The sequence below is a fragment of the Cucurbita pepo genome, chromosome LG17 (genome assembly GCF_002806865.2).
Source record: "Cucurbita pepo subsp. pepo cultivar mu-cu-16 chromosome LG17, ASM280686v2, whole genome shotgun sequence".
Taxonomy (NCBI): Eukaryota; Viridiplantae; Streptophyta; class Magnoliopsida; order Cucurbitales; family Cucurbitaceae; genus Cucurbita; species Cucurbita pepo.
Genome location: NC_036654.1, coordinates 5,315,602 through 5,327,490, shown reverse-complemented (window position 1 = coordinate 5,327,490; position 11,889 = coordinate 5,315,602). Strand labels below are relative to the sequence as shown.

General features: G+C 34.1%; 2 protein-coding genes across 5 annotated transcripts; both read left to right on the top strand.

Annotated features, from left to right (window-relative positions):
* Positions 1-1,028: 1,028 nt before the first annotated feature.
* LOC111778253 (protein YLS3-like) lies at positions 1,029-1,927 on the top strand. Its single transcript, XM_023657961.1, has 3 exons — positions 1,029-1,403; positions 1,482-1,601; positions 1,678-1,927. Exons 1-3 carry the CDS (start codon positions 1,064-1,066, stop codon positions 1,797-1,799), a joined length of 582 nt encoding a protein of 193 aa, XP_023513729.1. The 5' UTR covers positions 1,029-1,063; the 3' UTR covers positions 1,800-1,927.
* Positions 1,928-3,196: 1,269 nt separating this feature from the next.
* On the top strand, positions 3,197-10,663 carry LOC111779227 (major facilitator superfamily domain-containing protein 12-like). Of its 4 annotated transcripts, none has more exons than XM_023659326.1 (14): positions 3,197-3,505; positions 4,418-4,506; positions 4,712-4,899; positions 5,674-5,743; positions 6,446-6,642; positions 7,043-7,118; positions 7,211-7,294; positions 7,373-7,452; positions 7,806-7,932; positions 8,426-8,485; positions 8,575-8,625; positions 8,715-8,873; positions 9,754-9,886; positions 9,967-10,663. In XM_023659326.1, exons 3-14 carry the CDS (start codon positions 4,742-4,744, stop codon positions 10,143-10,145), a joined length of 1,374 nt encoding a protein of 457 aa, XP_023515094.1. In that variant the 5' UTR covers positions 3,197-3,505; positions 4,418-4,506; positions 4,712-4,741; the 3' UTR covers positions 10,146-10,663. The 4 variants fall into 4 exon arrangements, with proteins under 4 accessions (XP_023515094.1, XP_023515095.1, XP_023515097.1 ...); XM_023659327.1 differs by lacking the exon at positions 3,197-3,505 and adding an exon at positions 3,609-3,906; XM_023659329.1 differs by lacking the exon at positions 3,197-3,505 and adding an exon at positions 3,975-4,117.
* Positions 10,664-11,889: the final 1,226 nt, after the last annotated feature.

Genomic DNA, 11,889 nt, shown 5'->3' with positions numbered 1-11,889 from the left:
TTTGTTCATCAGCTTTAAAAAAATATTTATAAACTTTTAATCGATAAATCCTCAAATTTTTTTTATTTTATTTCACAAGACATTGATCTATTTGCGACATTCTATACATAAAATTTCAATTAGTTTATAATTTTTTTTTAATATGTAGTAGATTTTTTAATTTTAAAATGATTTAAATATATTAAAAATTTATTAACCTTAAATTTTAATTTTGCGTTTTTAATGGATTGGGAGGGCTCCAAAACTGTTTAATGGGCCATATGGAGCGGATAATGACAAAATGGGCTTTGTTAAGCGATAGCATATTGGGCCTTTGTAAAGATACTATGGATTGTGAGGCCCAATAAGAGGGAGATGGTTATCGATAATATTGGAATAAATTAATAAAATTATCTAAAAAATTTCAAAAAATTCAATAATATCTTAAATTTTCATTAATATTTTTTTAATTTTTTTAAAAAATTTAAAAAATATTTTTACAGTGGATATTATATTTAAAAACTATTCATAAAATTTAGTATAACACGCTTAATTAACACATTTATAAATTCGAGCGAATATATGTAATTATTAAAATTTTAAATTTAAATTACGAGATTAATGAGGTAAGATTAAAATATTTCATATGTCACTATTACGTACATAGGCAGCGTGTGAAAGCTAAGCCATTTGTTTATCTAAGCTCTAGTGGGTTTGGTGAAGGATTCCCCCACCACTATCCTCCTCTTCCTCAAATCGTGACACGTGTCCTTAAAAAAAAACATATTTTTCATTTTTTTTTTATATATCTCTAAATTTCATATCTACACTATAATTTAAGTAATTAAGTTAATTTTCAAAATCATTGCATTATTTAAAACAATATATAGAAATTAAGTATTATTTTTGTAAAATTAAATATTTTTTAAATATAAAATAATAATAATTATTATTATAATTATAATTAAGAATAAAGAAAAGAAATCCCACCAATTTTCCCCTTTTCCACTCACATCTTGCACGCATAAAAGGAAGTGGAAACCCATAAACTCTCTTCATCATTGCGTTCTTCAATTCACAGAAAATGGGGTTTCATTTTGGTTGCAAATGGCTTTTGTTAGCACTCCTGTTAGCCTCACCGGCGGTGAGCTTCATAGCAGGAGATGCAGAGAAAGACAGGGAGGAATGCACGCAGCAATTGGCTGGAATGGCGACGTGTCTAGCGTACGTGAGCGGTGACGCAAAGGCTCCAACGCCGGACTGTTGCAGTGGGCTGAAGGGCGTGCTTAAAAGCAACAAGAAATGCTTGTGCGTTATAGTGAAAGACCGAAATGACCCTGACTTGGGGCTTCAGATTAATGTCACCCTTGCCTTGGGCCTGCCTGATGTCTGCCACGCCCCTGCCAATGTCTCAAATTGTCCTGGTAACTACTCCGTGTTCTTCGCGTTCTTCGTGTTCTTCGTGTTCTTCGTGTTCTTTTTTTTAAATGGGGTTGTTGCAGCTCTATTAAACTTGCCACCCAATTCACCGGAGGCTCAAGTTTTCTATCAATTTGGTAAGGCTCAAAGCTCCTCTGCTGCTGCAGCTCCCATAAGTCCTTCTCCTGCCATTAACTCCACTGGTAATTTGATGATCAATTTTCTACAGTTTTTTTAGTTTGGAAAGCAAAATTAAGGTGTTGTTCTTTAAAATTGCAGGTGGAGGAGGCAGTAGAAATGGAACAGATAAGGGTGAAGCTTACACCATTGGAAACAAATGGCTGCCATTGAAGAGTTTGGTTGTTGCAGCTCTTTTGGTTTTGTTTTTGTTGGATTCTTAAACTGTTTTGAGTATATTATTCATGATTTTGTTGTGTTCTGTTCGAATATTAGTATTGTAATTCGTGTTTTTAAACGGTTCTGTTTTACACGTGGAGTTGGAGATGGAATTTATATTGTGAGTGTCAAATTTTGGACAAATAAGGTAACGTAGCTGACGTTTACGTGACAAACAACAATAAAATTTGTTTGGGGAGATAAGAACTCGTAATGCTTAAAGACATACAAACTCAAATATTTGTGTTAGTCAGAGGGTTATAAAAAGTTATTCAAATTGTGAGACTCAATAAATCTTGCGCCCCTATGATGGAAGAAAATATATCTATGTTGTAAATTAGGGTTGACTAGGATTATATGAACCGAGAGAATATTGGGTTCCGGTCTCTTTGTGAGGTAGACTCTAGGGTTGGCCTCTAGCTCAAGGAACTTGAGCTTTGACCCAGTTTCATTTTTACTTTCGTGTTTGGTGGTTCGGTTTCTTTTATATCACGATTTAGTTTAATTTGTATATGACTTTTTATTTTTTTATTTAGTTTTTTAATTTTTAATCATACTTTGTTTTTGTTTTTTTTTTTTTTATAATATTAAATTACAATTTTAATATAGATATAAAATTGAAAATTGAAAATTTCCTTAAACATAAAAATTAATTTAAAAAATTACACAAAATTCAAATATAAATAAGATATCTTTAATAAATGATGTCAAAAATCTCAAATATAAAATTTTAATTGTAACCAAAGAAAAAAAAAAGGTCCAAAAAGGTGATCTCAAACAATCCTAAAATTGATTGGATGAGAGACAACACCGTCTTCCACGTATTTATTATTTTTTGTAAAAATAAATATCTCACATGTCGTTTTTTAAGAATAAATTTGTATCACATATTTTTGTGATTGGACGTCATTTTCTTTAAAATAAATATACTAAAGTATTAGTTTTTTTCTTTTAAAATAAATTTATATCACATTTTTTTCGTGATAGAATTATAAAATGGCTAATACACATATTTTTTTATTATTAAAATTTTTAAATAAAAGATTTAACCATTTAATTTTTTTTTGGACAAATATTATTTTTGTTATTATTCTTTTTTTTTTTGTCAGAAAAAAAAAAAAGAAATATTATTACTTATCAAACCATCATGAGAAGAAGAAATATGGTTGTGAATTGTAAAAATGAGTATAATTTAACGACAATATACCTATATTATCCAAGATTTAAATTCATATATATATAGGGTTATAAAGAATTAAAGTGTTGAAGAAATTAGAGTATTTATGTCGTACTAAATTTATAAATAAATTATTAATTGAAGAATTTTTGTTCCTAAATTAGAACATTATTTAAAAAATTAGTTTAAGGAATAATTTGTCGTATTTTGGAGGCGCGTTCTTCCAATTCCGTGGTCCAAGGAACCCGCCATCCTCTGTTGAAGAGATTAGATGAATCCCAAGTTTTGGAACCTTTAAATTTGAAAATGATTCCTCGCCGCAAATGTTAGTGATAACGGAAGATCAAAGCCACCATGATGGTCCCACGATGGACCAGTCCCAATCTCAGCTCTAGAAGAAAGATTTTCAAAGCCACAAATGAAGATTTGTGATGGATTTAACCTGTTTCAGTTTCTGATAAACACCACATCATCAAAGCTCTTCCACGCGTCTCGGCGGACGGTGGCGGCGGAAGAGGAGGAAGTGTGATGACGGTATCAGAACTCTCTTTTTCTTTTTTGGCTTTGATGAAGTATTTTATTGGACAGTTTTGTTTTTCGATAGTTCGGTCTTGTTTCCAAAGCCACGTTCTCAAAGATCAGATTCATATTATGGCTTATCGGTATTCTGTGGCGGTGCACGCATTCCAATGTATGTAACAGGTCGTATAATAGGGCAGATGAAAAAAGAGAGCAAACTCGATGTTTGATGATAAATTCGAGGCTGATTCTTGTTCTCTGTAGATTTCTTTTTGTATCCACTTCTCCAGAATTCCAAACATAGCCTTGACCTAGGATGTGTCGTGTAAATGCTTTCCTTTTGTGGCTATAATCCACAGTTGGAGGGGCTTCAGCTCGGCCTATCTTCCACGGGCGTTTGATTCCTTGCTTCTTCTGTCTGTATTCTTCTATCCATGACTGATTTTTCGTCTATTTTAAGAAAAGCTTCTTGTATGGCGTCTGTATATGTCCATTTTTGCCGTCTTAAATTTCTCTGTGGCATTTGGTGGCCCTGAAACTAGTTAAGAGCGGATGGAATAGGCTTATTGTGATTAGGTTTCGCTGTCTGATTCTGTTTTCTGCTCATTCAATTCATGGAATTGACGGGTAATATTAATACTGAAACTGTATGATCTAAAGTCGCCTGCAGGCAGTGAATTTTAAATTTGAGTTCATTAGCAGTTTCGTTATGAATTAAGAGTTCCCGCGCATTTCCTTCTTTGTTAGTTTTTCCCTTTTGGCTCGACGGATCGGGTTCAATTTTTGAATGCTAAGATTGCTAAGCTGTTCAATGGTTATCTTGATGGGAGAATATTGCCGATGTGAAAAATGATCTTCTGGCAACTCTATCGCAAGGAAATCTGTTGTGCTGCAAATTAATTTTACTATTTCTTTCTTTTGAATCAGGTATCTTAGGCTGAAGGTGACATATGAAAAAGAAAAGGAAGTAAAAGAAAAGGCGACATATTGGGGACGGCTGCTGTGGACTATAGCAGGTTTGATGTGGTTGATGATATTGAATTCCTCTTAAATTTGAAGTTAAATAAACAAATACAGTTCTTAAGAAGTCAATTTGATGATCAATTTTTAACAAGGACGAACAACTCTGACAACAAATTCTTAGAAGGCCCCTTTTAGCTAGTTAATTGAGAATTGGTACCTTAATTCTGCATTCTGAAGCTTTTGGTTCTTTCTTTTCAGGAAACCAAGTTTGGTATTGTCATTTCCATCATGAGTAATCATGATGAAAGTTTTGTGTCACTTGCTCAACCCATCGGAAGATGGTCGATATTCTGTTTCGGTCTGGGGCATATGCTCAATGACATTACTGCTGCCTGCTGGTTTACGTATCTGTTACTTTTCTTGACAGATATTGGATTATCTCCGGGGTACTTATCTTTTGACACAACAATTCGATTTGATTTGATTTGCATGCTGGAGAACTGCTGTTTTCTACTTAGTTTGTACATTTTTCACTTATGTTATATGAAATGTAGTACGTTTCCATACTCTCATCTTCTTCTATCTATTAGTTAATTATAGTGTCTTCTATTATTCTTGTATCTCCCCCATCCACGCACAGTTTTTTTCATGCCAAACATTTAGAATAGATGATTGGCTCTTTATGAGGTTTGAGGACTTTGAACTAAGTTCTTATGGCTGCTCGAAGTTAAATACAAAAATTGAGTCCACTTTGCTGTACGACATTTTCCACCCGTGTATTATGTATTCATATTTGTCTAGGAAAATTTTACAGGAGTTAAACTAGTGCGTAGTGAGACTATGGAGGAAGAGAATTGCAAGTTTATGTTAACATAATAATTTCTAGATTCAAAGGTCACAAACAACCATCAACATACATTTCTTGACATTGGTAATGCAATGAATGAATTTATGTGATGTTGGTAAATTTGGCTGGAAAGATGTCCTTGTTGGTCAACCTTTCATTTCATGCTGACCAACTTTCATGATCAAGGTTTTCCAAAAATTAGTAACAACACTTTGGATTCAATTTTACTCTTTTAAGGATTGGATGAATTTACTTCTAATAATACATATGTGTCCTCGAGTTTTGCTTTCCCCCTCCAATTCTGTTTTTTTCATTATTATTCCATTGAGGACCTCATACTTATTGTAAATCTATCATATCATTAAATTCTTAGGAATGCTGCTACAGTTATGCTTTCGGGTCAAGTAGCTGATGGGTTAACAACAATTGTTGCTGGTGAACTGGTATGCCATAGCTCACCATATTTTATATGTATACTATTGTTTGCTGCATCATTTGAACTCGGGACAGCTATGGTCCATTTCTTTCATGGGTTTCCACTTATCTTTGTTGGCATATTTGTCTTCCCTTTCTAAATATATATTTTTTTTTGTTTGTTATGACTTGGAGGATTGAGATTATAGTTGTTGCAGATACAGTATGGATCTAATTTTATTAATTATTGTGAATGATTGTTACTTCTTGTCTTCACTTATAATATAGTTTTTATTATTTATGCTGAACTGTGTCTTTTATTTCAAATATTCAAGTTTCGAATATGTTGAGAGACAATCATTATTTTTTCACACTCCGCAATATCAGTATACACTCTTTTTCTTTTCTTTCCTTTTATTTTATATTTATCTTGAGGCAGAAAATATCCGTTTCACTTAATACCAAACCGATAAACCCCCAAGTCCATGCTCACCATATTTGTTTCTTGTGGTGCCCATGAGAGAATAAGATGTAAATAATTCCAATGAAGTTTGGCTGTTAAACTGAAGTTTGTGAGTGCTAAATGAGGTGATCTTGATTGTGCTGTTGAGCTATTTGTGGTTTATTACTACTCAGGATCAGGCGTTTATTACCTAGTAATTCAAAACAACAGTTCTGTCCTTTTTATCACACATAGCTTTGATAATTCAATTTCCTTCTTTATATGATAGATAGACCGGTTCGGACGTTTCAAAATATGGCATGGTGCAGGATCTATGTTGGTGGCAGTTTCATTTTCTTCTGTTTTTGGTGGTTGCATACCGTGCATATTCTATTCTCGAAGTTCATCAACATTGCGAACTGTAGGCTACAGCTTTTTTGCGGCAATCTTTAATGTTGGTTGGGCAGCCACTCAGGTTTCGCATATGTATGGATCGACCCTTTTTAATTTGATCTTTTCAATTAAAAATATTTTTACCCAGAAAAAGGGGGAGGAACACTAGATATCATGGTTGGTCATCTCTCTATTTTCTTGAGTTTACTATGTTTTCTGTCTTGAGAAAATTACTGGACAGCGGTTCTTAAATATGAAAAACGGTTTTTAACAATTCTTTCATAGGTTTCTTGGAAATGTTTCTTTGGCTAGCACTTTTTAAAGTTTAGGTGAACAATGCTAGTTGGTGTCGTTAGGAAGCCGCTGCTCATTCAGTATCTATAGTTATCCCCTATTTTTACTTCAAAAGTTCTTGGTCTTTTCAGCCCGGAAGATAAAAAGTTAAAAGAAAAAACGAAAGGAAGTTCTCAGCTCTGGCATTGGTTGTGCGCAGGTCTATGATAAATTGTATTACACTGAATTCAACCAGTAGAGTGGCATTGGCTAGTTGCCGCAATGCTTTTAATATGGTAGGGCCCTGACTTCTCATTGTTTTGATATATTTTGTGCACTTCTCTGTATGAGTTTATCTTATACGTTGAACTGAGTTCTTCTTTTGTAGGTTGCAAATCTGAGCCTGTATGCAGTGGCTTTGTTAGTGTTTAGTATCTCGAAGGCAAAATCTCATGTAGATATTGAACATCAGGTAATGTAATTTTACAAGGTTACTCTCTTTCAAAAAACTTCCTTCAAGCCTGTTATCGGTGCTCTTTCACTCGTGCAGTACCGAATGATAGCATATATTTCAATTTTCATTGGCTGCTGCTTTGTGGTCGTATTTCTAGTTGGGACCAAGGAGCCAAGGTATGCCAAAGAGTTTAATTGATCTTTGTTTATTTTTCTCCTTAATATTTGCATACGCATGTCTTGCTAACATTGCCCTTTGTGATGAGAAACCTGCCTCTATTTCCATAGACCTAGCTTTTTCTAACTACCTTTTTTTCCATGATGAGATGAATTGATGGTGTGGTCAGAAAAAAGAAAAATGCAGACCTTGTGATAATTTGGCTATTTCGTAGTTGTCAATATTGTACTATAGGTGAACATTTGGTTAAAATAGTCCTTTCTTTGTTTACCAAGACTTCCGGCTTTATTTGTATGCGTTCAAAATATTTTTAGTTGGCTAAGGAACTTACTGATGCTTGGTTAACACATAGTTTGAAGGTTGCTGTACATGGAGATCGGCATGCAAGGATTTCGTGGTCATATTGGTTCAAGAAAGTTTTATATTATCAAGTTGCTCTTGCTTATGTACTTACGAGACTGATTATCAATGTTTCACAGGTAAGCAGACTTTCTTTATTCCTTTACTGCACTTACATTTTTCAACGAACAAAGAGGAAAGGAAAATTAGTCATCCTTCATAACAAATATAAAGCCCTCAGTTATGTCAAATCTTTATGGTTGCTGTTGGCATGTGGATTATTTTCAACTTTATATCAAATTCAGTAAACTAAGAGAATGCATCTATGGCAACTGAAAATCTTATAATTTTAGAAATTCAGTATTCAATTAGAACCTCATTGCCTTTTTTTTTTTCTTTTCCAATTCCATTGTTGTGTTCTTCCAAGGATTGATGAGGGTAAGGTCAGATAAATATATGCGTTTTAACTCGGCTTAAATCTTAATGGGATGTAGGGAAAGTAGCAACTTGTACATGTCATAACTTACTTCAGCATCTTCACAATTTCTAAATTGAAAATCGATTTTCTTAAATTGCAACCGATAATACATGCAGCTTTTAACTACTTTTTTTTTTTTTTGGAAAAATGCTCAGGCATTTCTGGCATATTATGTTATTAACGATCTGCATATGGCGCAGTCAGCTACAGCTTTGGTACTGCACGACTTTTCCTTCCATCAAATTTCTTCAAATTGTTAAGGCTTATACACTCGATGTGAAATTTTTTCTTGTTGATTGGTTAGGTTCCTGCATTAATCTATGTCTTCAGCTTCATCGTATCTGTAACTCTTCAGGTCCTCTTTCGATACCAAGCTTATATATTATTGCATAAAGATTAGTTCTGGTTTCTATATTATGTTTACCTTTTAAGTTCATATTATAGGAGGTTGTTTGGACTGGCCAACGCCTGAAGCTCTACTATTCTGCTGGAGGCATTCTCTGGATGTTTTGTGGTGCGGTGATTCTCATTTTACCCACAAGCATGAGTGCTTTTATGTACGTCGTGTCCTTTGTTATTGGTGTAGCAAATGCTTTAATGGTGGTATGTCTAAATTCGTATGCCTTATATTCATGCATCATTCTTTCCATTAATCTCTTTGGTGCTTACAACATATGAAGGGGAATTTTCTTACAAGCAACAATTTATTTTTTCGAGGAGCCAGAATAAATGATAAAGCACTTGTTCATGCATATATATTAAAGTCCTAATTAGTAAACGGTGGGATAGTTAAATTTTCGACTAATTGCTGAAAAAGAAAGTGATGTATGTGAGTTCTTTCTTTAGCCTTTGCAATGGTTGAATGAAATTGGAATAACAGAGTACCTGTGAGTTTGAGTGTTGGAAAGGAGGGAAAATAGCGGGTAAATATTCCAAATAGTTTAGAAGTTAAAAACAACTCAGATTACTGGGAAGCTTATGAAAATCCAGCGGAGATGAATGAATTAGATTATGTTGAGGCCATGAGAGTGAAGGTAGCATAAAAATCCTTTATGCAGTGAGCGAAAGTCTAATAGAGCAATGTTGCATGTAGTTCGAAGTTGATTTGGGAAGGTGATGGTCTTCAATTGTCACTGCACGAACACCTTGAGGCAAGTTATGTTTTGGAGATGGAGTAATGACAGGACAGTTATAAGGGGTATACTACTAGTCATAGATAGAGCGAATATTCGGAAACCAGGCCCAAAGAGTTCGAAGTTGAAAGAATGGTTGAGTTCTCAAAATTTTCTGGCTCCTCTGTAATCTTTCCTTTATGTCAATATTATCATCAGTTTGTCTTTAGAATCTACCCTGTTAAGTGGGAACAATGTAAATGTTGATGCTGCCAAAATGTGATTAAGATCTATTACAGAATTGGATCATGCTCGAATAATATTTCACAGCGTTTTGATGATGATGAATTATTTGAACTTTTACTCGACAGGTGACTGGAGTGAGTATGCAAACTGTTCTAGTTGGAAGGGATCTGAATGGCTGTGCATTTGTGTGCGGTTCATTGAGCTTCCTTGACAAAATTCTATGTGGGCTGGCACTATACTTTCTGGAATCATTTCAGAGTGAGTTTTTCTTGCACAAACTTCAAACTCCAAATTATACGTTTGGCTCCACACAATGTAATATCTCATGCCATATGTAGGTAACACCGCGTTACACATTTCAAAATACAATCCTCTCGATGCCACCTATATTTCGGTTACGAGATATGGTTTAGGACTTGTGCCAGCAGTTTGTGCATTCCTTGGAGTAGCAGTTACAATGAGCATGGACCTTCATGCCCCTTACGCCAAATACCTGACCGAATCGCTACTGGAATAATGGTAGAAACGTCAGCCTTCAATCGGAAGATCTGTAAATAGACCAATTCCATTCCACTAATGTCATCATCAATTCAACAACATTCCTTTCGTGATCAAGGTGATCATTCCACTGGTATACAGCACAGGTATCGAATTATCATTTTGTTCAAAGATTTACTAGTCCAGTTATGGATTGTTCATCTGCTCGTCCCCAAGGGCCTTCTAAGCCTAGCTTTAACTTTTACTTGATAATACTAATTGTTTATCATTTGTCCAAAGAGCTACTCATCCAGCATATTTCAGATTAGCTTTGGGAGGAAACAATTTCATGAACTATTCATAAGGCCAATCTGGGTTGATTTGTAGCGTTGAACACTATCTAGTAACCAACAGAAACTGTATGTTTTATCTTTCATCCCTTGTTCTATTTTCAACATTATAACTATAAGCATTTGTCTAGTCTTTCATGTGTTGCCAACATCGATTTTGATGACATTATGGGAAAATATGTTGAATTTTGATGGATCTATATGTTCTAGAGGATGATGAGTAAAGTCTATATATATATATATATATATATATATTTTATAATAATTTTTATTTTATCTTGTAGAATGGGTAGAATGGGTTAAAACATATCTTGTAGTTCATCTCGATGTTGTTGATGAAGTTGTAATGAACATTTTTCTCTTCATTGTGAATTATGGAAATGATTTTTTGTTGGCTTCTTCAGCTGGTGTTTATCGCCACCTTTTATCAAACTTCTCAAAAAATTTCCGACCACTTTTTTCAGCCTCACTCCTTGTAGTCCATCTCGATGTTGTTTCTTCACAATTTGAAGATTTTTGTTCATCTCTTCTTTACTAAAGTGTTGGCCAAGTGAGTTCCTTCCTCGCCCGCCCTCGTCTTCTCCCAACCTCGTCTCTGCTTTCTCTTCTTCATTCATGAGTTGCTTCAAGCTTTTATGTTCGTTGTTCTCGAACCCTTTTGTTGTAGGACTCCCAAATCGATCTCTATTATCGACATTAAGATCTTCGTTATTCAGTGTGAGATTTTGAAGCTCATCCTGAATTTTGGCTGGCTTTCTTGTTCTCTTTGACATGGAGATATCATAATAGTGTTTATGAGAAATGCTATCACTCTCCATTGCCTCACAAATGGAAAGGCCATAGGCCATGTGTTACATGCCCTTCTATATATATGTACAAAAGATTGCTTAGCAAACAATGAAGGTGGTAGTTTTAAAGGCATTTCAAATGGTGCAAAGTCTTTGTTTTTTAGATTGTTTGTTCTTTACAGCTGAGGAAAAAAATGGTCAGAAGTCAGCTGAAAATTGGAAAAAGGGTTGTGGGTTGGTGTTGTTTTTAAAGTATTACCAAACATCTTTTCATTCAAACGAATTGAGTAGTAATGATGCTGCCCTTTGCTTGCTTCAACTGCGTTTCATAAATTTCTTCTTTTGTTGTGTTTTCTTAGATCCCCAATCCTAATTAGGTAAAAGTTGAATTTTTATTTATATGTAACATATGTATATATATATATATCTTGTTTTTTAATCCCAAGTTATCCCGCTCGAGAAAAATACTTATTTTAAAGTTCTGTTGGTTGATTAAGAACGGAACTAAGAACTAAAGAATGTATAATTTTTCAAATACTATGCCAATGGATGTGATCATGATGGTGTTGCAAAGTGAAAAATGAGGATGGAGAAATATAAACATTTGCCTACGTATCGGTAAAAACGAGTATCTATTAATTTTTAT

Bases quoted from the DNA above. Each gene is read 5' to 3' on its own strand.
- LOC111778253 (XM_023657961.1), top strand. From the start codon at position 1,064: ATGGGGTTTCATTTTGGTTGCAAATGGCTTTTGTTAGCACTCCTGTTA. The intron at 1,404-1,481 runs GTAACTACTCCG...GGGTTGTTGCAG, and splicing joins CAATGTCTCAAATTGTCCTG to CTCTATTAAACTTGCCACCC. The intron at 1,602-1,677 runs GTAATTTGATGA...TTAAAATTGCAG, and splicing joins TCCTGCCATTAACTCCACTG to GTGGAGGAGGCAGTAGAAAT.
- LOC111779227 (XM_023659326.1), top strand. From the start codon at position 4,742: ATGAGTAATCATGATGAAAGTTTTGTGTCACTTGCTCAACCCATCGGA. The intron at 7,295-7,372 runs GTAATGTAATTT...TCACTCGTGCAG, and splicing joins ATGTAGATATTGAACATCAG to TACCGAATGATAGCATATAT. The intron at 7,933-8,425 runs GTAAGCAGACTT...AAAAATGCTCAG, and splicing joins TGATTATCAATGTTTCACAG to GCATTTCTGGCATATTATGT.